Here is a 23626-nt window from a genome sequence, read left to right on the forward strand (position 1 = left end):
CCAAAAATTAATTTTTCCCCGGGCCCCCCCTATAAAAAATGGGGGGGGGGCGCTATTTTTTTTTTTTTTTTTTTTTTTTTTTTTTTTCCAGCAGTCACGAGTCGGAGTTAATTCAGCATTTTATTTTCTATTTTAAATAAATGTAAAAATGAATAGCGGAAGGAGAATGTTTAGTTGTTGACAGCTGTAACTCAGCTGATCCTCCCTTTCAAGAAGCTGTTGCAGCCAAACAGAATACTAGACGAGATGTAACCTCTATGGAAAGAAAAAAATGGAGAGAAAATAAAAAAGTTAATTGTTAGAAATAATGGAGAATAACGCAGATTGGAGAGCTGAAGAAAGAAGCAAAGTGAGGAAGTGGTCGGCGTGTCCTCCAGCATCCCTAGAACAGCATAATTAAAGAAATAGCTTAGGACACAGGGGGGCACAGTTCCGCCAATGTGCTAATAGTGGAACCAGTTTTTCATGTCGCACTTGGCGTCATCATAAATGATTTTGTTTTTCCTGGATAAATTCTAAATCGCTACATTACTCGACTGTTTTGTAAACGTTTCCTTGAATAAAGTTTGATATCTGTGTTGAAGTTTTGTATCAGTGGAGTGAAAAGGCAGTGCTGGAGGAATGTAAGCTCAACCTGCAAATGTTCTATACCATTGAAACGCAAGTTAAATATGCACTGATGGAATGGGTTATTACTATGTTCTATAAGCATTTTTTTAGCTCAGGGTTTCAATTTCTTTTCCATCCATTTCACTGAAGTCTTCATATGCATGAATTCTTTGTGCTTCCCCTACTTGCTTTGTTTTTTTTTTTTTTACTTTAATCAGCTTGAATGGTTTAAGCCACTCAATTGTTGTTTTTTTCACCTTTTACAATAACGTATTACCTTGTGGGTTTAAGGTGCCATATTATAAACACACAAAAGGGCTAAAAACAAGCTCGCCGAGGAAGTAGATCACAGCAGGTGCTTATTTAAAACAACGTGATTCCGTCTCTTAGTTTTGACAGCGGCTGCCCTGGTTGAGCTGACCTTCTTTATAGAAAGGAGGTAATTGGTGCTAATGCTTCCAAGCACTAAAAGCCAAAAAAAAAAAAAAAAAAAAAAAAAAAAAAAGCTGCAAGTGCTTTCTCCTGATTATCCTCTAATGGTCTCAAATTAGCTGAGCATAATCATATGCCTCTTATGCACTGGCTTCCATATCCCTCCTCCGAATGTCACACAGAGAGCCGGTGGGGGGTAAATGTTAGGCAAGGCAAAAAAAAAAACATAATAAGCTCATATAGGGGGAAAAATACAAAACATTCAAAATGATATACACACACCTCAGTCTTTATAAATGTGCTATTGTTGTACAGTACGATAACATCTTTGATGTTAAGAAAAAAAACAAAAAAACAAACTGAACTGTGGCAGTATCAAAGCAACATGAAAAAGTCTTTCATTTTGGATTCTGCCTCCTATTTTATGTCCATAAAGCCGGTGAGTGTGGGGATGAATCTTTACAAAGACTAAGGCTGTCTTGTTGTTTCCCTCTGTCTTGTATGTCTGCTAAACAAGAGAGTAGAGTTTGGCATCGTAATCTGCGCATTGTAATGAACAGTTTAGCTTGAACATAAAGCAATGTGACAGAGTACAGGTGGGCGAAGGCTCATTGTGTTTTTCTCTGCGTCTTCCCTGCTTCTGTTCAGAACCTAATTTATACACCGTTCTATTTGAGATTAACCGAACGAGAATATTGGTTTTTTTTTTTTTTTTTTTTTTGCTACATTAGAAAATATAAGTTGTTATTGCATAGAAAATGAGTTCAGAAAAGGAGAAAAACATCACAGGAGAACTTGGAAGTCTAAATTTAGATGCAGGGCATAAGCAGTGTAACAACCAGTTAAATGTTTTATGGTATATGCTGTTTTATTCCTCTACAAAGCAAAGCTCTAAACAATGGTTTAGCTTTATTTTATAATTTTATTGACAAACACCCTATGGACCACAGTCAAGAAAAAAAATATTGCCTGTTTGGTCAAACTACTGACTTGACAAACCTTATTTTGAATTATGCCTGAGTGCTCTGATTTTCAAACGGGTTTCGTCAGCTGCTGACAATTCCCCCAAGTAGGTAAGGCCAAAAGATCTGCCAAAGATCACTTCTTGTGGTTTATTCAAACTCAGCAGGGAAGTCTCTTTTGCATAACGTCTGCAAGCCAAAGTCACTTTTTTGTGTGATTTCTATTCATCTGAACTTAAGGGGAGTAGAAGTCAGACCACCTTTGCTTCTCATCTTTAGTCCCAGACAGGGATGAACCGGGAATAGAAACCCTGGATTTTCTCTCAAACAGACCTGCTGCCTGTGATGGTCTGTTATTATACAGTTTCCCTTAGGTCTACATACACTATTTTGCCAAATGGATTCTCACCCTTCAATTTGAATATTCCTAGGAGTATAAAATCACAAATGTTTGTTTGATTTCAACAATTCAAAAGCAAAATATCCCATATGGCCACGTTTGAATCCTCTGACAGAATGCTATAGCTTCTCCCCAATGAGGTTCAGATGTCACTGAGGTGTTTGCTCTTGTTCGTCTTTATGACTGCGATTTCCCCCATTGGGGTTTCAGCAGGACAGCCTCCCCTGCTTCAGCACAGGGTGAAGATCCTTTCAAATAGCTTCTAAGTTATTCCAGCAACACCTGAAATATGAGTGGCAGCATAGTTTTATCTCAGGGAAAATCTAGACACATGTGGTTACTGTGGTTGTAAACCTGCATCTCACATCCACTGAGGATCTTTGTATTGTAAGTGTTTTTTGTTTTTGTTTTTTAATACAGGCAAACTTACTTCCTGTCTCTTTTGATATGAATGTTGTATTGATCTTATGACAAGTTTTTAGTGGGAATATTGAAGACTTTCCTTTGGGGTTTGTCATGGTTTCATACTCAGACCTCTATTTTTTTCTCTCTCTTCCTGATTCTTGGTGTCTGTTGTGAGAAAACATGAAACCTCTTTCCAATTTCTTACTCTTTTTGTTTTTCTTTATGTCTGTTCTATATCTTCTAATGTTTTGTGCCTGTATAGCACTTTGGTTAAATTTGTTTTTGTTCACATCAAATGTTAATAAAGAGCTTGATCAGTTTGGAAATGATTTACTTTATTTGACCTTGAAGCGATGCTCATGAATTCTTGGTAAATGCTCGATAGAGTTGTTTTTTTTTTTAACGATGTCAGTAGCCTTGTCCCCATCTTTTTTTAAATTTTCCAACTCTAGTCATATTTGTCTTCAACAGAATACTGAAATAACACGGATGTGAAATATTTTTCTGCTCCTTTTTAAACAATTAAATGCTACTGCGCATGAACAGAATTACACACTGATGCTGAATAAAACATAATTAGCACATTTCTATTTAACTATTGTTTACATAGTGACTGTTTTGGCCTTCTTTCTGCAGTTGTCCATTCTCTAATTATCCAGTCACTAAAGAAAGTGTCTTTTTTTCCCCTGAATTCCCTGCCAGACTTTTCTTCTCTTTGGGAAAAGCTTGTCACTTGGAGTCAGGAATTGCCTGAGGTTCTTTTTCTTTCATTTTTCCCTCTTCCTGTCTGCTCAATATACTGTGATAAGGACATAAACCTGCAGACATGAACACGTTTTTCTCTAATTACTCTTTCTTTCTATGTGTGCGCACCATATCACTGTCTTTGAAGTTTGAAATAGCAGTTGAAATGAAGGTCACTGTATATTTTTTTAAAATGTTTTCATCTGAGATTAATTAATTTTCTGTTTTTGTCTGAGGGCCTTTTCTTTTTTAGCCAAAATTTTTTTTTTTGTTTTTTTTTTTTTTTTGTTGTTGTTGGTGGTGGTTTCCTTGCTTTTTCATTTGGTATTTTTTGGTTGTTGTTGTTTTTGGGAAACCTGCCATGAAGACGGGAAATCTCCCACCGCGGAATATGAGCTGTTGTATTTGGATGATGTTGGGCGTGGTGGATGGGTTGCGTTATGATAAACACGAACATTAATTCTCTAAAGCAAGGTCTGAAAAGTACAAACAGTTATTGGAATATTAAATATCTTGTATAACTCATTTCATTGGTAAAACTTTTGCAAACTGTGCATGCCACCTTTCCTGCAGCTTTGGAGGGGAAGTGCTTTTCAGCTAGCTGCCCTTTCCACAAATATTCCTTGAAGGCTGACCTATGATCACGCCCTCACCCGCCCCCTGTCACCGCTGACAGCTGAACACCAGGCGCTCTACGGCCGCACGAGTTGAAATGTCATTCACCCTGCTTTTCTGCCCCATTGTTATGCTTTTCTCATGTCTTCTCCGTCTTCGTTTCTCGCCCACACTTCTGTCCCTCCTTCCCCGTTTTTATATGCGACAGGATTATCGCAGCATGAGCTGTCGCGTCCCCTCCCGATCCATTTATTTTATCAGCTTCTGAAGATTTATTTGCCAGTCACACCTCCCACTCATCAGTTTTCCCCCCACCAAGACCCCAACAGCCGATTTGTAGATGAAAATCAATAAATAAAAGAAAAAAAAAAAAAGAAAAAACAATTGACAATTTGGTCCTTTGTCACTTCTGTGGAGAGCCCCCCCTCGCCTCAGCAACCCTTGTTTCATTTTGCCACATCTGGAAAGAACCTCTTCATTTCTGCTAGGTCATTTGACTACAGCAATAACTCTGTATGACTTCGGTGAAGATGCTGCGTGGCATGATTGTGACTGCCCTGTCAGTTGGTATTAGGCAGATGGTTTCCAGCGGGGCGTTATGTGTGTGAGTGAGAGAGACAGAGAGATGGAGGGACGTTGGATGGGAAAAAGCTGTTAGTGTTGTTGTGCAGAGATAAAGCTCCAATAATACCCTTGCTGTGGAATCAGAGATTGAAATACCGTTTCTTTGAAAATGCGGTCGATGTGAAGGAATGAGCAATGAGTTCAACACTATCAGATTTAGAAAACAACAATTCCCACACGATACATTGCTCACAAACGACTGTTTTGCTCCATATCATTGAAAGCTTTCAGTATAGATTCTAAACGTGTGCCGTTCACGGAGTGCTGTTGATGTTGAGTTGGAGAAATGGGGCAAAAGTGTCTTAGGCACAAAAATCATAAAGTCCTGTTTTGGACCAATTAACAAGTCTTACATCAGACTACAACCATTCACTTCTGAATACTAAATTAGGATTTCCTGTCTTAGAAAGCAGCGTATAATTGTAGAGGGAAAGGATTAAAGTGCTTTCAAGATATTTTGCATATAAAAAAATCGGAATGCATTTGAATTCAGCTCCCAACCCCTTGGTGTCAATAGTTCATAGAGACATCTATCAAATATATCTATAGTCTGAACTTTCCTTTGGTTCATTTCTGCAAAAGAGCTGCAAAACATAAGCTTATTTGGGTGTTTAGAACAACTTTGAACAGCAATCTTCAATTCTTGCGATACAGTTTTTTTCATTAATTTTCAGTCAGTTAGCTCTGGCTGTATGTTCAGTGTTGTTGTCGAGCTGTAAGATGATTTTATGGCTTAGTCTCAAGTGTTTTTGCAGCGCTAAAGGTTTTATTCTACGGTTGACATGCATTTATCGTCATCCATCTTTTGGCATTGATGGCCTTTATTTGAAAGTATTCCCTCAGGAAGGGAGGAGAGAGAAAGTTTTACTAATGACAAGAGCTACATCCGGAAAAAGGAATTGGCAAAGGATAACCCTTCACAATTAGGTGACCTACTAGAAGCAGGCCTTTTAGCATCCTCAGATTTACAGCAAAACTAACACCAATCAGCAATGACATGCAACATTTTTTGTTGTTAAGAGCCTAGTTGAAACAACTTGGATTTTAATAGTTAAGTTAAAACATTTCTATCGCTGCTTGGAGAGGCAGAATAAATTACTTTAAAAATATTTTTACTCTAATTATTCTCTATGTTCTAACAAAATATTTTGTCACAAGTGTCAGAAAGATATACACACCAGCACATACTTTTTGACAAAGGAGATATTTTGAGACATCTCCAAAGAGTTAAAAAGAAACCTGAAAGCCCTGCCTTAAAAAAAAAATTGTATCTTGACAAAAAATCTTTCCAGCTTAAAGTGTGGCCTATTGTTGATTTAACTAAATTAATGTGGCACCTTGAAACCTGCATGTTGTCTATTTGTTGAGCAAGAAAAGGGACTAATCTCCTTGTGGAGAGAGGCTGTAGCGCTGATGAACTGAAGGATGAACTTCAAACACCTGGTGTCAAAGAGGGAAAGGGTCAACATTATTCTTTTCCTGTATACTTCAGGGTCCTGATGATGTACGTCAGAAGTGGCAGCGTGCGTCTTATCTGCAGAATGTGTCAAAAGCAGCACTGTCCTTGGCATTGGCAGATGGTGATAAATGGGGATATTGAAGCCTCAAAAAACTGCTACGCTGGCAAGTCTCCAAAGCCCGTCCTGCAAAGTACTTCCTTTACGCCGTTTAGTGGTTCATGCAGTGAAATATAGGAGATCTATTTCTTACAAAGGTTTTTCTTGCAATTTTGCTAAACAAAAAACGTACAATGGTAGAATGGTCGCCTTCAGCGCTAATCAAAGTGGCTTAAAATCCAATTTAGAACCCTCAAAACCTTAATACGCACTCTAGGATTTTATTTCCGTAATGGAAGAAATTTTGGGGATCAACTATGAAATTAGTCCTGTGATTCATTTGCTTGATCAAACAAGGACTGGAGTTCCATCTATCCATGGCCACACATTCTGTAAATATTAAATGGGTGAAACCGATTTCACATAGCAACCACATGTATTTGCGATACTATAAAGCATAATGACCCAACATTACCTTTACTATATGTAGAGTCTGTTGCAGGTTGAGAGCTGCTCATAAACATCTGCAAATAGTGATCAGACCATCCTCAGTGACTTTAAAAGTATTTTGTAAAACAGATTGCAAACAAGGACACTTTAATGATGACTCCTATCACATTGTATTCAGCAGAATAGTTAAGTTTGAGTATGAACTGAAGTCTCTTTTCTAACACTAATAAAAACAATCAATGAAAAAGAAATCCCATCTAATTATCATCTCTGACCTGGACAATGAACTCAGTGTATCTCTCTGGACGGGTCTGGTGCGCCTCGTCCAGAGAGTCTTGCTGACTTCTGATTGTCAATTTGAAAGATGTGAATTCTCTGTTCAGCTTGTTGAGCATTGATTAAACCGAGTGAAAAGCATATGCAGTTAAATGTCATTGTAATTATTCTTAAAAATGACACGTAAAAATAGATTATGATTGAATGCTTTTGACCGCATCTGTCAAAATGACAGAATGAAAAGGTCCTGCTTCAGTTCTCTGTACAAAACAAAGCATAAAACAAGTTGCTGTTTGTTTTGTTGTTGTTGTTATTGTTTCCATGCCACCTAACAGCATGCACGCAGGATTGGAGTTTATGACATAACTTCGGTGATTTTTTCTGCAATTTCCACAATCCATAAAGCAAATACTATTTTAATCTTGGACAAAATGGGCTTCCATGACCACTGCAGGGAAATATAGTTTCACTGTCAATATTAATATGAAAGGCAAACCTGCATTCAGACTAGACTGCACATGGTTATTGCTTTGTTTACTGATATTATAAGGTTACACTGAAGGAAAGGAAAGTTTTAGCTTGTAAAGATGGACTCAGATCAAGGGGAAAAATGGCTTAGATTTTCAAACTCATTCAATGTTGCAAAGTAAAACCTCAAGTAGTTCCATAATCAATGTCATAGACGTGGAAAAAATATATATTTTATTTGATTTAAATTAAACATGAATGAACTTCATTATATTCACCATTGTTCATCATCATTTCTGGCTGCATTTCTGCTTTACCATTATTCATCTATGCCACTTTAGAGTTGTGAAACTCTTGATGAATGCCCTTTGCATCAGTCATGATTGATTACATGCTAGCTGATGACTTGCTTTATCACTTTTACCCTCAGAATATGTCAGAGCTCGTTTCTCCTCCCAAATCTCTCATTTTGAGGCTTTATTTTTTTACTTATTTATGCATTATTTCATTAAAAGTGACAGGACTGGGAGGCCAGAGTAAACAGAGATTGCAAAGGAGAATAATAATCAGACACGGCTGAATACAAAAAAGGAAGGTAAACTCAACCTTTAACCTATACATTATGAATCATGCATTAAAGCCCGCCTTCTCAAGGTGTGTTTGACTCAAAATCAGCACGAAACAACTGTCGGATCTCCCACAGGACAAAAGAACCAATCTGTCTATTTGAGCTTGGGCTCCAGGGCAGAAGATTAAATTGCTTATTGAGATCTTTGTTTTCAACACATTATTTGGATCTGCCTCTATAGGCAAAATTTAACAGAAAAAAGTTTTCTAAAAAAACCCACCTATGCTCTCAAGAGCAATGCATTTTTTTTTTTTTTCCATTGTCATCCCTGTTTTATATCACCACTTGCCTTATGTGAAAACGTATTCTGAGAGTTATGTGAAACATTCATGAGATTATTTATACTCTGGCTTCAGTGCAATCACACATCAAATCTCCTGTGTCCACAGTTCCAGCTACAATCTACAAGGTGTCAGAAGACATCATTGTAAATGAGGGCAGCAACGTGACACTCAGCTGTTTGGCAAGTGGCAGGCCGGACCCTCTAATCACCTGGCGGCTGCTCAACCCCTCAGGTAAGAAACATGCAAACATTGCTCATTATTTTGTCCAGGTGTCTCACAGGCTGTGAGACAGATTTTGTCATTATATACCGTTAATGTTCAGTTTCTTACCACACCCCCGATAACGCAAACACAGTTTGAAATACTGCATCTAAATCTAGAAATACATATTTCACCATGTGAAGTTGCTGTAAGAAATATATTTGGTATCCTACAGACTTTTCTATTTTATCCCCTCACAATGAAATGTTTCAGATTAATAGACAAGGAAAACCTGAGTAAATATGACAGATATTATTTTTAAATAAATAGTTAATTTAATCATGGATGAACTTAAACATACCTTCAGTAAGGAAAGAAAGGCTTGCCGTGTTTTGTGTCCCCATGAATGTGTAATCAGTACATTCATAAAGTAATTCTAGTAGGATGGGCAAGGTTCACCATTGCTCCATGTTTTAATGTTTTTAATTGTTTGCGATCTATAATTGTAAAAAAAAAAATTAAATTGGGGCATTAAATGTGTCTTCTTGAGATCCTTTAGTCTACTTCATGTTGTCATACAGCTTCTTTTTAATTTTATTTATTTATTTATTTATTTATTTATTTATTTATTTATTTATTCATTCATTGGTTCAACAGGCCTGACTGTAGCAAGTAAAACTGCCAAAGGTCATCTTTCCAAAACATCAGGTTAATTTGTGACTAGCTGCAACAAAATCGAGAGCAAGTCTCCCCAGGGGCGTTTTGAATTATTTACAGATTTTGAAAGTGTGGATTCTAAGCTTTCTAATAATGTCAAACATAGAAATAAAAGAAGCAGCTATGGTCATTGGAATGTGAGCAAATTGTCCTCAACGTTTCAAAAGAACTGACCCCAAACCAGATCAGCTACCAGTGGGGGATTAACAAAAATTTACATTACTTTGCAAAAAACCCAACACTCCCTTGTTGACTGGCAACTGGTATAACTGGGAAGGTGTACAGTCTTCACGTTTGTCTGGTTAGAAATGTTTAGAGGTCTTTGTCCGTTTTTCCAACAAGGCTGCTGTGAAAAACGCTGCTGGAAGTCATGGAGTCATCTATGAACCATGAACTGTGGTGGAATTAAACCATGCCTAAATACACACTGAAGGAACTACATTTCTTGGCTGCCTGGGGAACGCCTGGGGATTCCTCCAAAGGAGCTGGTCCAAGTGGCTGGGAAGTCTGGGCTTCTTTGCTTAGGCTGCTGCCTCCCCATCTGACTCTGGATAAGCAGAAAATAATAATGAATACAATCATGTTGGACAATGTTTTCTTTCAGCAACATTGTCACAGTTGTTTTTTTGTTTTTTTGTTTTTTCCTTAAGCTGTGCAGTTCAACCGCACAGCAAATACCAACAAGCAGACATCAACAAAAACTCTACCCACCATGAAGCATGGCAGTGGCAGCATCATGCTCTGGTTGTACTTCTATGCAGCAGGCACTGGGAAAACAGAAAATATTGCCAAATCCAAGAGGATGATCTGATTTGACTGTCAGTGAAATATACTGCAGGATATATGATTTTCAACAAGACAATGGCCCCAAATAAACAGCAAAGCTATTCAGAAATGGCTCAAAGAGAAAAAGTAGGACACCGAGGCGCTCTCAGTTCAAAGACCAGATCTGATTCATATTACAATCTTATGGTGGACATTAAAAAAAAAAAAAAAGATTGATCCCAAAGCCACCTGACAAAGCCCGAGCTTGTTAGGAAGAGTTGATTGACCAGATGGGCCGTATCCAGTCCGACTCAGGGCAGCCAGTGATGCATCTGATGTCAAATGCGGTACATATTTATGCAGTCATTCATGTTATCTTTTTTGATATTAATGAAGTGACATGTTTTGTTTTCACTTTGAAATTAAAATAATTGCTTTCCTTTCTCCAAATCCTTGCCAAATCCTAATGACCTTGGCATTATTTATGGCAGCAATTACAACCTGAAGCTTTTATAGGCCTTTTAGTTTCCTCAGATGTTGGCAGCATTTTGCTTTCGGGATGTAGCGCTTTTTCAGAAAAACAATGCATGTCTCAGGTCCCCGATAAGCTCGTAGAGTGATGGATGAAGATTGTGGAGTTGATGAAATCCCAGATTTGATGAGAGATTTGTGCTGATGGAAAGCCATTCTATGCTCATCTCTCTTTATGATTTGCCTCGTCATCTTGTCAGTACTCCAGACATGTTTCACTGACCACATCTGTTTCCTGCACCTGCAGCCTGAATAAATTGGAGAGGTCTATTGGCCTCTTTTCCATAAAGGCATTAAAGAAGGCCAATTTGTTCTCCCTAATTTTACATGCCTTGTGGATCAGACAGTCTGCAAGCTTCTCTGAAGTGCAGTGGAAGTGGAAAACTTTTTTATTATTATTATTGCCCATAAAGTCAAAACAGAAGGTAGTTCAGATTTCTAATAAAAGTGTTGAAATACCTGTGTATACATTGATGGTATTTTGTTTGGACGGATAGATGAAAGTATCTATTGAGGTACAGAAAAGCTAATATCTGAGCTACAACAGTCTGCTTTTATTTGCCATTTCAAATTCTGTTTTCATAACGTTGCTTTGTGTTATATTTTTTATTTGCTTTGCCGATGTGTTATTGAGAAACACATATTTTAAACAAGAAGGGAGAGTGAAACAAAAAAAAAAAACACACAACAAAAAGAAACGGTCAATGCACAGGCAGGATTGAAGCCTGCACTATATGTCTGCATGCCACATATGGCTTCCTGAGATGAGAGCAGCACTTAATTTGAAAACACTGGCACTGTTATTATTTTGGCTGCTGTTTTATGGGAGTCTTTCTCTGCAGAAACCTTAAGTCTGATGCAGCTCATGAGTGTGTGCAGGGAGAGATAATGGTGTCTGGCAGATGGCAGGCTCGCCCCTTCACACTGCTGCGCTTAGCTACCAAGCTTCTCGACTTTTTGCAAGGACCCCAGATGTTCACAGGAAACAAACTGCCAGTCAAATTGAAGAGTCAAGCTTGTATGTGGTGTGCAATTTAAGCCTTTGTTCTGCTCTCTAAAGCTGTTTTCACACTTACTCAGATCTTTTCACGTTTGCTATCATACCTAAGTATATGTTTTAACATTTTTTTTTGCAAATCCAAGATAAATCATTGTCTGTTGACAAGTTATTATGCGAAAACAAATTATTAAAAAAATACATATATAGGAAAAAAAATCATATTATTCTTTTATGGTGGAGGCTACATTTAAGATCAACTTTATTCATATACCTGGAAGATATATGTTTCAAGTAAACTTTTATTTTACCTAAATTGCCCTTGTGACTGGAGTGGCCCAGTCGGACTCCTGACTCTAATCTGATAGTTAATCTGTGGAGTAAGCGAAGGATTCGGATAATGGCAAGGGGGCCTTCTGACCTAAAAGACTTGGAGCATGTCACCAAAGATCACTATAGCAGTGGAAACATGCAAAAGATGACCAGCAAATATCAGAAGAATTTTGACTGCCGACATGCCTATAAATGATTTTCTATTAATTATTTAAACATGTATATGAGACCTTTAAAATTTATTTTTGTTTTAGATTGTTATCTTTTGACTGATGCCTTCTTCACTTCCTATGAGAATCTATGAAATCCTAAACCTGCCAAAGGTATGACTAATTTTGGCCATGGCTTTATGCGCAGCACACGTGGAGTCTCTCTGAACTGTGAAACTCCTAGTGTTGAATTTTTAGACAAAATTTCCAAAACGATCTATTCCCATCTGGTTTTCCTTGAGATCAAATTATGTGCACTATGTTGTAAAATTCATAAAACGGTTGAATGAGAAAGGCAATACTTAAATGTATTTTCATACACCAAGGAGACACAAATCAAACACTCAACTGTGTCACAAGGATAAGAATCGAGTTTTTAATCTCATACCAGCATGGCTGCACATGCATTTTCGATTTGAACTGCTTGCAATAATAGCATAAAGACACCATATTTATTTTAAACTGTTACATAAATGACACCATTACACAAATACACAAAATAAAATAAAAAAATAAAAAATGCCACAAGGTCATTGCTAGAGCTTACACCTCATTACACTGAATTTTAACCACTCATTTGTTCATATTCCCTGTTGCTTACACCAATGAGAATAAAGCAAGACAAAAAGAGAACAAAACAGCATTATTACCATTTTAGATTTTATTCAATAAAAAGATAAATTATCAAAGCAACTACGCTCATGCTAGAAGTCTGGCAGAAGCTCCCACGTGTATGATTACATAAATATGGAGATGCAGACTGATGACTTTATGCACATGTTAATTTGAATAGGTCTTTGAGAGAAAATTAGGTGGCATGCAAACACAAGGACAGAACAAACCCTTGTGCTCTACAGTTCCACTGCACTCTTGGCTATTTCCTGCTGCGTGTTTGCACTTATGTGTCCCTAAAGAGTCAAAATCAATTAATTTGAAAATCCTTAAGAACTCAAGGATATCAGCAGAGAATAGAAATGCCTGAGCACCCAGGCTCACTCAACAAGAAAATTATCTTCAGGCCACATGAGACAAGTCCTTTGGAGTAATGGCGGCAGCTGAGAGATGTTCATCAGCCAGACATGTCTGACTTCTCCATTAAAATCCTCTTTAGGTCTGCAGAGTTGGTATGAATGAGAAATTGCAATATATGCAATGACTGGCACGGTCTTGACAGGTTTAGCAGAATCTACAAGCAAATAATTTCTGGATCTACACATAAACTCTCTTAAAGTGGTGTAGCTTTTTCCATGGTGCAAAACAAATCAATTTATCAGACCAAATTGAATATTATATATTCATTATAAATTATTCCAAGGTTTGTCATCTTCATAGTTTGTCTGGTTAGAAGCCTTGATGGTAAAACTTCATGAGGAAAACCTGATGTACTCCTTTAGGATTAAATTACATGAGTGACAAATGACGCTAACTGTTTCAGCTGACATTTCATTTTAGGATTTATTTACTGCACGGTTGTAGCAGTAATTCTCAAGGTGTCCATGTTCATTACTGTTGTCATCTGTTTCTACAATGCATCCAAGCTGCATTTTAGCTCTGCCCCGCTTTTTCACCGATGCTGCTGACTATTTCTATTGGTTATCATACAGGTAATTAGATTAAAACTGACGTGTTTGGCTTCTTAATGACAAACTAGCTTGCAGCTAGCTGGTTGGAAATCTAACCAGAAATTGCTTTTTTTGCGGTGATGAAAATGGATGCATAACTGGGCTCCACCAAAGAGACCGACGATACGTTTGTCACCGAGACACGAACTCTGACAGTCGATTGCTTACATTTCACTGAGCTCAATTTGACTCTAGACTATAAAATCTGTGATTTGTTGAAGTCTGCCAATACATAGCTCTTGTTTCGAAACTGCAGTCAACAGGAACCGACATGACAATACAGCAAGAGATACAAGTATATCAAACCTGGTGCTCATTAGTGTTGGCAGGAGTAGGAGCTAGAGACGAATTGTGCAGATGGTACAACTTTTCAAGCGATGTTTACAATGGTCTAACTGAACATTAGATGTCAAGACATATTTGTGGTTGACATAAGCTTGTAATTATTCTACAGTTTGAGACGATCTCTTCTTGCTGAAATATTACAACATAATGATGAGAAGATGCTCTTGTTGTGGCAGGCTTGCACATATTCACTTGCTCATATTGACAAATGAAGAGAACAAAGCATCTTATCAGCGTGGGATTGATATTTGCATGATGATAACTATTGGGAATTGCTTAGTTTTACTTTTACTAAGATGGAATTCATAAACACCAACTGGGTTACTCCTCAAACAAAACACAATTTTGAATATACAACATAATTTTTCAGGCTGGGAAAAAAAATTGTTTTTAATTGTTTTTTCTAAGGAGATAACGGTATCTCCTTAGATTGGGACAAGCATATTTTGGTGCATATTATATATTATGCATTGTATATTGAATAAAGATTGTTCAAACCAGAACTTCTATAGTAAATAGTTCTAGTTTTTGATTAGAAAAAACATTTTCTCCATTAAAAAAAGATTTTTTTTTAGCTTTTCCCAAGCTATTGCTAGACATTCGTCTTGAGACTTAAATGCTTTTTGCTACAGTCATCGATGAAATACCCGGTCCGGGTTTTGCCAGTTTGAGAACTTTTTGAAGAGAGCTAATTAAATGGTTGGAAGAAGGCTGTGAAATTATTTATTCTCATTGCACAGCACAAAACTGGAGGCATCCACTTGCTATTGACTAGGCATTCACCTATGTAATAAAAAATGCATTTGGGGATCAGTAGACATAATTTTTTGAAAGCTAATGCTTCCTTTTGACAGGATGGAGTCACAGGGGCTTAACTATATTGCCAGTATTAAAGCTGTTGCTGTTGATTTAAATATAAAAATTAGCAATAGTTATTATTATTATTTTTTTCAAATGGAAAAAAATATTTTTCTTTAATCTAGATTTTTTTGACATGCAGTTTGATAGTTCACAAAAAAGAATGGACAGGGCCATGCTCATGAGTATATTATTCTGACATGATTGTTCATGAGAAGAAATTGATGCAAAATCAGTAACTCAACAAAATTGTCTGAGTTTCTTTTGTCAGAAAACATTTGACCAGTTAGCATAATAAAACAGAAATGATTTATAAAAAAGGACAGGATTGGAGTGCATAAATTCTGAACATCTCTATATCCGGATAATTGTTTCTATCTATATGTTTCAACTGAATATGTTTTTGTTTTGTAAAGTGCCTTGAGGTTACATTTGATTTTGACTGCCACCATACAATTTTAACTTGGAATTAAAATTGACAACAGTTTTAATTCCAAATTATTTTTGTTTTGCATGAGTATTTAGTGTTTGGAAAATAATCATTAAGAAAATAATAGTGTCTGTCAGGAGATTTTAATGTGAAAATGATGACAGTCAGTGGCCTGTTGGGTTAATTACCGTAGATGAAATACAACCACAATTAAACCATCAAAGGAAAAACAAAGGGAAGCAACTTTTTTTTTTTTAAAGTTTATCTTATTATTCATATTAATGTTTTTGCCTACTTACATTAACAATGTTTAACACCTCGTCTTCTTAACTTAAGCCAGTGTTCCTTCTCTGTTTTGCGGAATCAAGTATGCAGCACTGTGAACATCTTTTTCTTTGATTTATGTGACAATAAGTCCCTGCCAAATGTTGCGCCCTCCATATGCCAAAGCAGCAGAGTGTCTTTTAAAAAGAACCATTATAAATGATTATCCATATCATTCGGATGAGGCGCAGCTCATTCCAGTTTTGGCTTTGCTTAGATCTTTTCTGGCTCATCATCATAAAACCTTTAGGAAAATCTACTTTTTGAGGTAACAGGTTTATGACCATTTAACTAAACTCTCTTAATCCATGTAAATCTTTTAAAGGATGTGCTTTTATAATTTCCTGATTGAACTGCTGTGTACTTAAAGAATTTGAGAGTAAAAGTACTGGCTACAATGAGCTCTGATTATTTAAATGTAATTACAAGAGCCCAGTATACACAAAACAAGCATTTCATAATTGAAGTTTTTTTTTTCTTTTTTTTTTTATTGAATTACTGAGAGGAGAAATAGAGATGCAGAAAATGATCCCACATATCCAACAGAAAAAAAGCATATTATAGATTTTAATCACGTAATGTTGTGGGCATCTACAGTTCATACAAAAATATGGAAGGACATTGCTTTTCTTGTATTTATAGGGCAGGGAACATTCAGTATCCTTGTTGTCTTCCACTAAGTATAAATAAGAATGAAAGAAACTATAATTTGCACAGTTTGTCTTTCTATCTTAGGATGCTGTTCAGTATCAAGAAAAAGATTGAAGTTTTTACTAACCACACATGGCCCATTTATCCAGGGATCAAAGTAAATCCAGAAGAGTAAATATGTCCAAAAGTCCTTTATTTATTTTAATAGTATCCATGTAATATCAATGCAGTTACATCACCACTATAATCTCGCTCTAAATAAAGAAAAAAAAAATCAATCAAAACTTAATTGAGTGCTTTGTTTCAGAATCAGAAAAAAATAAATAAATAAATCCATGAAAATCTACAGGTGCCACAGTTTTTTAGCACGCCTGCATCTAATACTTTTAATTTTGGCAACACCACAATATTTACTCTGCTTCTATAGTATTTCCGAATCGATCCAGGCCGAGGCTTTTGATTCCTCTGAATGTCAACCTGCACTGAGGACATCATTTGGTTTCTAAGTTTAGTTCTTTTTTTTTCTTTTCCTATTCTCTTCCGTATATTTCTCAGCAGTGGTTTGTTCATTTTTTGTGTTGAATAAAAATGAAAACTTTAATTAAAATGTTGATGAGAAGCAAGAAAGAATGATTGATTTTGTAACAGAACAAATGCATAAAATTAGGCAAGCATAGACTTCTCACAAAAGCACTAAATGCAGAAAGATTTATTAACATACAAAACACTCATATTTGCCAACTTAAGCTAAAATATGAGTCTAAGTTGATAATAAATCACGAGATGTTTGGGAGCCGTGCCACAAGAGTGAGCACTCTTAAAAGTGTCAAACTTCCCATTTCCACTGAGCACTGTCTCACTGCAGCAACGTAGCAATGGTGCGCACCGGAAACCGCACTGTGTAGGAGAAGAGGGTGACACAAAGAGAGTGAGAGAGCGTGTGAGGCAAGTGACGCATGAACGAAGCACAAGCATCATCCCGTTTACTTTCTCTTTTCTACCCTGACTCTTCTCAAGGCTGCATTCAAACAGGTGCCAGCCACCTGAGGCTCAGAATGGACTGCTGGGAGGTGGAGCCCAGGGGCCCCACCGGGTGACATGGGGAGATTCATTACTCTAGAGCAAATTTGTTACCTTTTTATTGCTTCGTCTGTATCTATTAAAATGCTTCACTTCACTTTTGTGTTAAATTATGTTATCCATCTTGTGATGTTTGCTTCCAACAAGGTCGGTCTTTGTTTCATCTGACCAAAGACAACTTGTTCTCAGTAAACTCTTCATGTTTATGTTTTTGGTGGTCAGACAAAAAAGGCTATTTTTTCTGGCATTCCAACAAAGCAACATTTAGGATGTAAACTATAATGCGGGTTATAATGGGGAACCTGATCCAAAAATGCAACTCCTTACTGCTTTCCATTAACACAAAGCTTGGGAGATTTTTTTTTTTTTCTTACCTTCCTCACTATCCCATTCTCTGTCGAAGCGGCACGATAAATATGAGTTGTCGTCCAGTCTAACAGCCAATGGGCGAATGAAATGGGCCTTTGAGTCATGTCATATTTATACCTCAGGAAATAAGAAAGTCATGAATACCTAATTTTATTGTATTTAAATTATGTTCAACTCTAAAAAGTAGTTTCCCCACTGAATAAGATTATGCTACTGCAATAGATTTGCTCATTTATTTTAGGCCGTTTTACACAGCTTTACTAAATCTACAACATATCTTTCCACCATTTGTATAATCTCAGCTACCTTTCGAAAATAAAATTTCTGATTTGCTCTGCTAGGGAACACAAGTCCAACTTTTGATATTAGAGAAAGAAAATGACATAAAACAAGTTGTGAGGAGTACAGTAGTTTGGATAAAGAGACTGGTTTTGACACAGTGCATTTGTTCAGAACTTGTACTGTTCTGCTCTGTGGGTGTCCAGAGACCTTCAAGTATGCTGCTGATCCTCACTTTAGCTGACTGGATCCCAGCAGGAGTCTGTCCCTCTTTCTTTAAATTGCTCAGAAGAGTTGCCAGAGGTTATAGAGTGGAACTCCTGGGTGGCGGGATGCCGGAAGAATGGTGGCACCCCGTGTGGCACAATGACGGGAGAAATAGAGCCGCCAGTCAAGCAAGGAATGCTTCCCTTCATGCATATCAGACCACCAAAATAGAAGCCGGACAAGTATGAAAATCACTCGGCTTCTGGTTGATTGTAGTATTCCATGACACAAGGTTGACACCACACAGAGCAAGCAAGATTTAAAAAAGAAAACGGAAGGTGTTGTGCTTTCCAGACAGATTGAGGGAACACTACAGAAAAGGCAACAGACGGATAAAGAAGAAGAGAGCCACTTTAGTTTGTGAACAATTAGTTTCACTTGGTAGGAAATTGTTCTTCTCATTAGTTACAGCAAGTACAATCATAACAACATGTTAAATTATGCATTAAAGAGCCACTCACTTCTTTTGAAGTTCTGGAGTTTGTCAGTCGCTTGCTTCTGCGGGACGAACGCACTACAGGCAGCTGTAAACGCAACCATAAAAAGTCATACAAATGCATACTTATAAAGAAACCACAAAGACAGTATAGGGGTAATGCACTGCCATGCAAAATAATTAATTTGATTTGCTGTAGTTTTGTGTGATATACCAATTGATGAATAGTTGTGAATTGTAAAAAAAAATTAAAAATGAATTTGTGCTTTTAAAAATCTTTTTGAAATTCAAAATCCAAAACTCGTCGTGTGTATTTTTCTTGTTGTTCCCGATGTTTTGCTTCGTAGAATCCCCCTTTCCTTGTAAGTAAATCTGAAAGCCTCTTGGCATTTGCCTCTGCCAGATAAGCACAACTATCTGAAGACTGAATTGCTTCATTCTTCTTTGTAAAAATGCTCAGTCAGACTGGAAATCACCTGTTAACAGAAATGTCTTATCACAGATTCATAATTGGATTTGGGTCTTGGTTCTGACTGGGCCATTTGAACACGTGAATATTGCTTAATCCAAGCCATTATATTCTAGCAATGGCTATATGTTAAAAATGTTTTTATGTACAAAATACAAAAATCATAGCTCAGCTTAGTATGTTTGGTCAGTAGGAAAGTTAAGTTTATCTGTAAGGAAAGAGGGTTCTTTGATGCAATAACAATGGGAAGCATTCAAGTTTATGTGATCAATCTCGTAAAATCCAAACGAAAAACCTTTAAATTTGCAGCTCTAACTAATGTAGAAAATGTTCAAAGATGTAAATAGTTTTGTAAGCCACTGTATTTTAGATTATGGAGAACAGGAATATTTCCAAGGCCACAGTTTGGCAGCTCAATCAATTAACAACAATAAAGAGGAAACCCAAGCATGACAGGCATATTCCCCTCAGCAGTATTACCTGCCCATCAACAGGGATTACTGCTAATGATGTCCTTGTGCTTCACACTTATGGAGTTGTGGATAATAGTATCAACTGCCTGTAAATGCTAAGCCATGAACGCCCAATGATGCTTTTCACTGCAACACCGTGTTGAAATGAATCGATTTAGACTGCGGCTCGCATTCATCTGCTGTATGAAGCTGCTGCATACTGAAGTCGCGAGCTTTATTTAAACAGCGCTTGGAAGAGTAGTACTTTAATGGTTTGACACTGAGCGCCCTTGACGTCCCTCCCACGCCATCCTCAGCGTTATCGGCTGTGTTCCAAGACCAACCTCAAGACAGTCTCCTCAGGACTGTCACCTTAATAGGAAAGCTCTCCTCCTCTTCCTCCGTCTCGCCATCCATCCTCGGCTGTCGTTACGTCTACCTCTTCTCTCTTCTCTCTTTCATTCCCTCCCTCTGATAATTCGTCATCTTGCCATCTCTGCCGACGTTAAGGCATGACGGCCTCCGCACCTCAGCTCGCTCTCAGGAGAAAGAGACGACGTTGGAGTGAACGGCGTGCTTGTGCACGCATTTCTCTATCTCTCAGGAAGGAGTGAAGCTGGCCAAGAGTACGTAAATGTAAGGGCTAGGCAGTGTTTGTCCCTTGTCGAATGAGAGGGTGAGCAGATTAGGCAGGAGACAGCACGTATACAAACTTATCATTAAATACCAAGCTGTTACCGAAGGAGAGTAGCTGGCAGGCCAGTTGATTGTCAGAGTGAAGTGTGAGGTGATAAGTCCTTGTCAGAGAGACGCAGGTCAAAGTCACGGCTCCACATCACCAGCTGTCTGGAAGTTTATTTTGCACAGAGTTTGAACTCTGCTCGTGTCATTACAATCATTTAAGCACTAGCACTTTGGGGGGGCTCATCACTTTGCAGGTCTCAGATCTGTGTTTTTTTTTTTTTTTTTTTTGTCTGCAATCAGCCACCAGTCTATAATCAGTATGCTGTTACACCAGCAATAAAACAAGATAAGCACAGCTTGCCTTATTTTTGCATTGCCTCATTAGATGCAATCAAGTACAGTCCAGCTAAAAATTGCAGCTCACACCTTTCTTTTTTTTTTTTTAACTCACAACTGTGCAAAAAATTCTCCACTTTTTTTTTTTTTATTTTTTTTTTTATTTCCTGGCCATAAGCACTTTTCCCAAAACGCCTAAAGTCACAGAGGCCCTGAGGGAGTCTGTAGCCTAAAGGAGACGAGAGCTCATGACTTAAGGGTGTGCAAGCTAACGGATGAGAGGAAACGGAGAAGAACAGAAAACACATTGGACAACTTTATCTTGTGGCTAAGAAGCTGCATCTCATGTGCCACTCTGCTGCTGCTGCTCTGGTTATATTGAGGAGCTTATCTGTAATTAAAAAAAAATACAACGGCAGAAGAAATTTAAATGAAGAAATGTCACAAATTGTCCCGTATCAATAAATGGTGCGGTGAGTATAGAAACAGTGTGAATCATATTCTCCGGCCTCCACTGACAGCAGCACTCAAACTAATGATCACCAGTGGGAGATCTCAAGTGATGTGTTAGATAGCTCTCTCCTCCACAAATGAGGGTTAGCTGTAAATTGTGAAGGGAAGATGTGCTTTTGCCCAGCAACTTTACTGAGACATGCCCAGGAAAGTATTCCCGGAAGGACTGGAGCTGTCCAGAGACTCCTGATGGGATATCTTCATACTTATGGTATTTTCATATAACTTAGATAAGGGATAACGTAACTTAGGGAGACCATGGGTCACTGTGTGCCTCTCTTGAATGCACATCGATTAGGCATAACATTATGACCACTAAGAGGTCAAGTGAATAATTCTATTTACCTCCTAATCAGGGCACCTGTTAGTGGGTTGGATATATTAGACAGGACATGCAAGCAGTTTTGTGTGGAAATCAGGAAAAATGGGCAAACTTATGGATTGGAATAAGTTTCACCGGGGAGGTTTTCACTGTAGACCCTAGACAACTGGATGAGAGCATCTCTTCATCTGCAGCTTACGTTGGGTATTCTCAGTCTGCAGCAGTCAGTTTCTATTAAAAGAGATTGAATAAAAGGACCTGTGGTGAACCAGCGACAGGGTCACTAATGCATGTGCGGTCTGTTTTATCAGAGCTGCTGAAAAAGTTAATGTTGTCTCTGAGAGAGAGGTGTAAGACTACATGAAACAGACCGTGTTGTGTAGCCGTCGGAAAGTAAGAGAGAGTCACAACTGGACTTCTTGCACAGGTGGCATTCGATAATGGCACAAGGCTGGATTTCACTGATCTCATGAGAGCAACTTATACTTTCACAAATGTTTGTGGAAACAGTCTTACTGCACAGGTGCTTCGTTGTTGTTGTGTTGTTGTTGTTTTTTTTTATACTTGTGGCCATAGAAGTGATTAGAAAAACCAACTCAATGATTTGAATGGATGAGGAAACGCTTTCAGAAGCAGCACAGTCCATGTTGTGTGCAGGAACAGGACAGTATTCCTTGAACTATGTTTTAGTGAACGTTTGTGATGACTTTCTCACTGGTAACAAGCGAACCAAAATCAGCACAAAGTATCCCTTCGTGTTCAACTGAAAGTCATTATCACATTCATCGATACTAAAAGCATTTTCCCTCCAAAGTGGAATCTGCTGTCTGTGTTTTTGCTGTGCAGGCAATCAGAAAATATCCTTGAGTCACTCTGTTTTACAGCAGGTTTTAATGTCAAGGCATGATAACAGAGGTATAATCTTGTAAATGTCACTTTCTTTTTAGAGGTGTGTTTACCTCCATAAGCTGCAAACATTTCCAGCTACATACAAAAGCTCTGGCAGCTGTGTTTTAAAAAATATTATTTTATGTCTAGTAGAAGATCAAATCTAGATGATGTTGCTCATCTCAAAATTTGTCTTCATTCTGTCTATGTTCCATACTCACATATGTGCTTTGATCCAGCAAAATTCAGAATAATAGGAATCAGACTAATTTAAATATTTCTACTGTGCTGTAATCTTCAAAATTGGAAAAGCCCAAATGTTGACAAGCCGTCATTTATAAGCCTTTTTTTAATCCGTTTTAAGAACTTCCATGTGAGTTTCATATCTTTACGTATTATGCAAATACTTTGAAGATGGCAGCTGTTCTGTAAATCAGACATTATTTACATGACAAATCATTACTTAGCCAAATGAAAACACGTTTTGTTTTGTTTTTTCTCCAGCAGACACGCATACCTCAGGTGCTGTATCCTTTGCTCTCATCTCTGACGATGACAAACTGTAATTCTATTCTTCTGAGGCTTAAACAAGATAATAAAAAAAAAATGATGAATGGAGCAGCAGTGCTAGCATAGACTGAGGTAATAAATATTTCATAAATGGTGGGCTTTAACAAAAAAAAGGAAAACAAAAACAAAACTAGATGCTGTTATTTTTCCTCTATCACAGTGTCCATGAGGAATTATCTGTTTTCTTTTAGGATTAGCAGAGAGAACACTTTTCTTGACAGATGCATTGATTACAGAAACTGGCCAAAAACTTCAGATACCGAAATAACTTGTTTGAGCACAAAATCAGAATGGTTTGGGCATGGTACAGTAAAGTTAAAATACTTCTCTAAAGAAGGGGAGTCATTGGAAAATTATTTAACACCAAAAAAATTCAAGAATTTTGCACACAGAACATTCAGTCAGTTGTTGTAGTATGTTTTAGGCTTAATGTTTGATAAATAAATAATTGCTGTGGTAGATTAGCTACCGCTCTGTTACCACATTCATGACTTTGATTTGTTTGAGACTCTGCTCTAGTTGATT

General features: G+C 37.5%; 1 protein-coding gene across 1 annotated transcript in view; it reads left to right on the top strand.

The window, feature by feature from the left end:
• The window catches only part of lsamp (limbic system associated membrane protein), a 93320-nt gene that overhangs the window by 31056 nt on the left and 38638 nt on the right, over positions 1–23626 (top strand). The window contains exon 5 of the mRNA XM_015016740.1: positions 8559–8684. Within this exon, the coding sequence (XP_014872226.1) occupies positions 8559–8684 (126 nt within the window). The remainder of the gene's footprint in view (positions 1–8558; positions 8685–23626) is intronic.

This window comes from Poecilia latipinna, unplaced genomic scaffold (assembly GCF_001443285.1).
Source record: "Poecilia latipinna isolate Pla-1442-1.1 unplaced genomic scaffold, P_latipinna-1.0 Scaffold2056, whole genome shotgun sequence".
Classification (NCBI taxonomy): domain Eukaryota; kingdom Metazoa; phylum Chordata; class Actinopteri; order Cyprinodontiformes; family Poeciliidae; genus Poecilia; species Poecilia latipinna.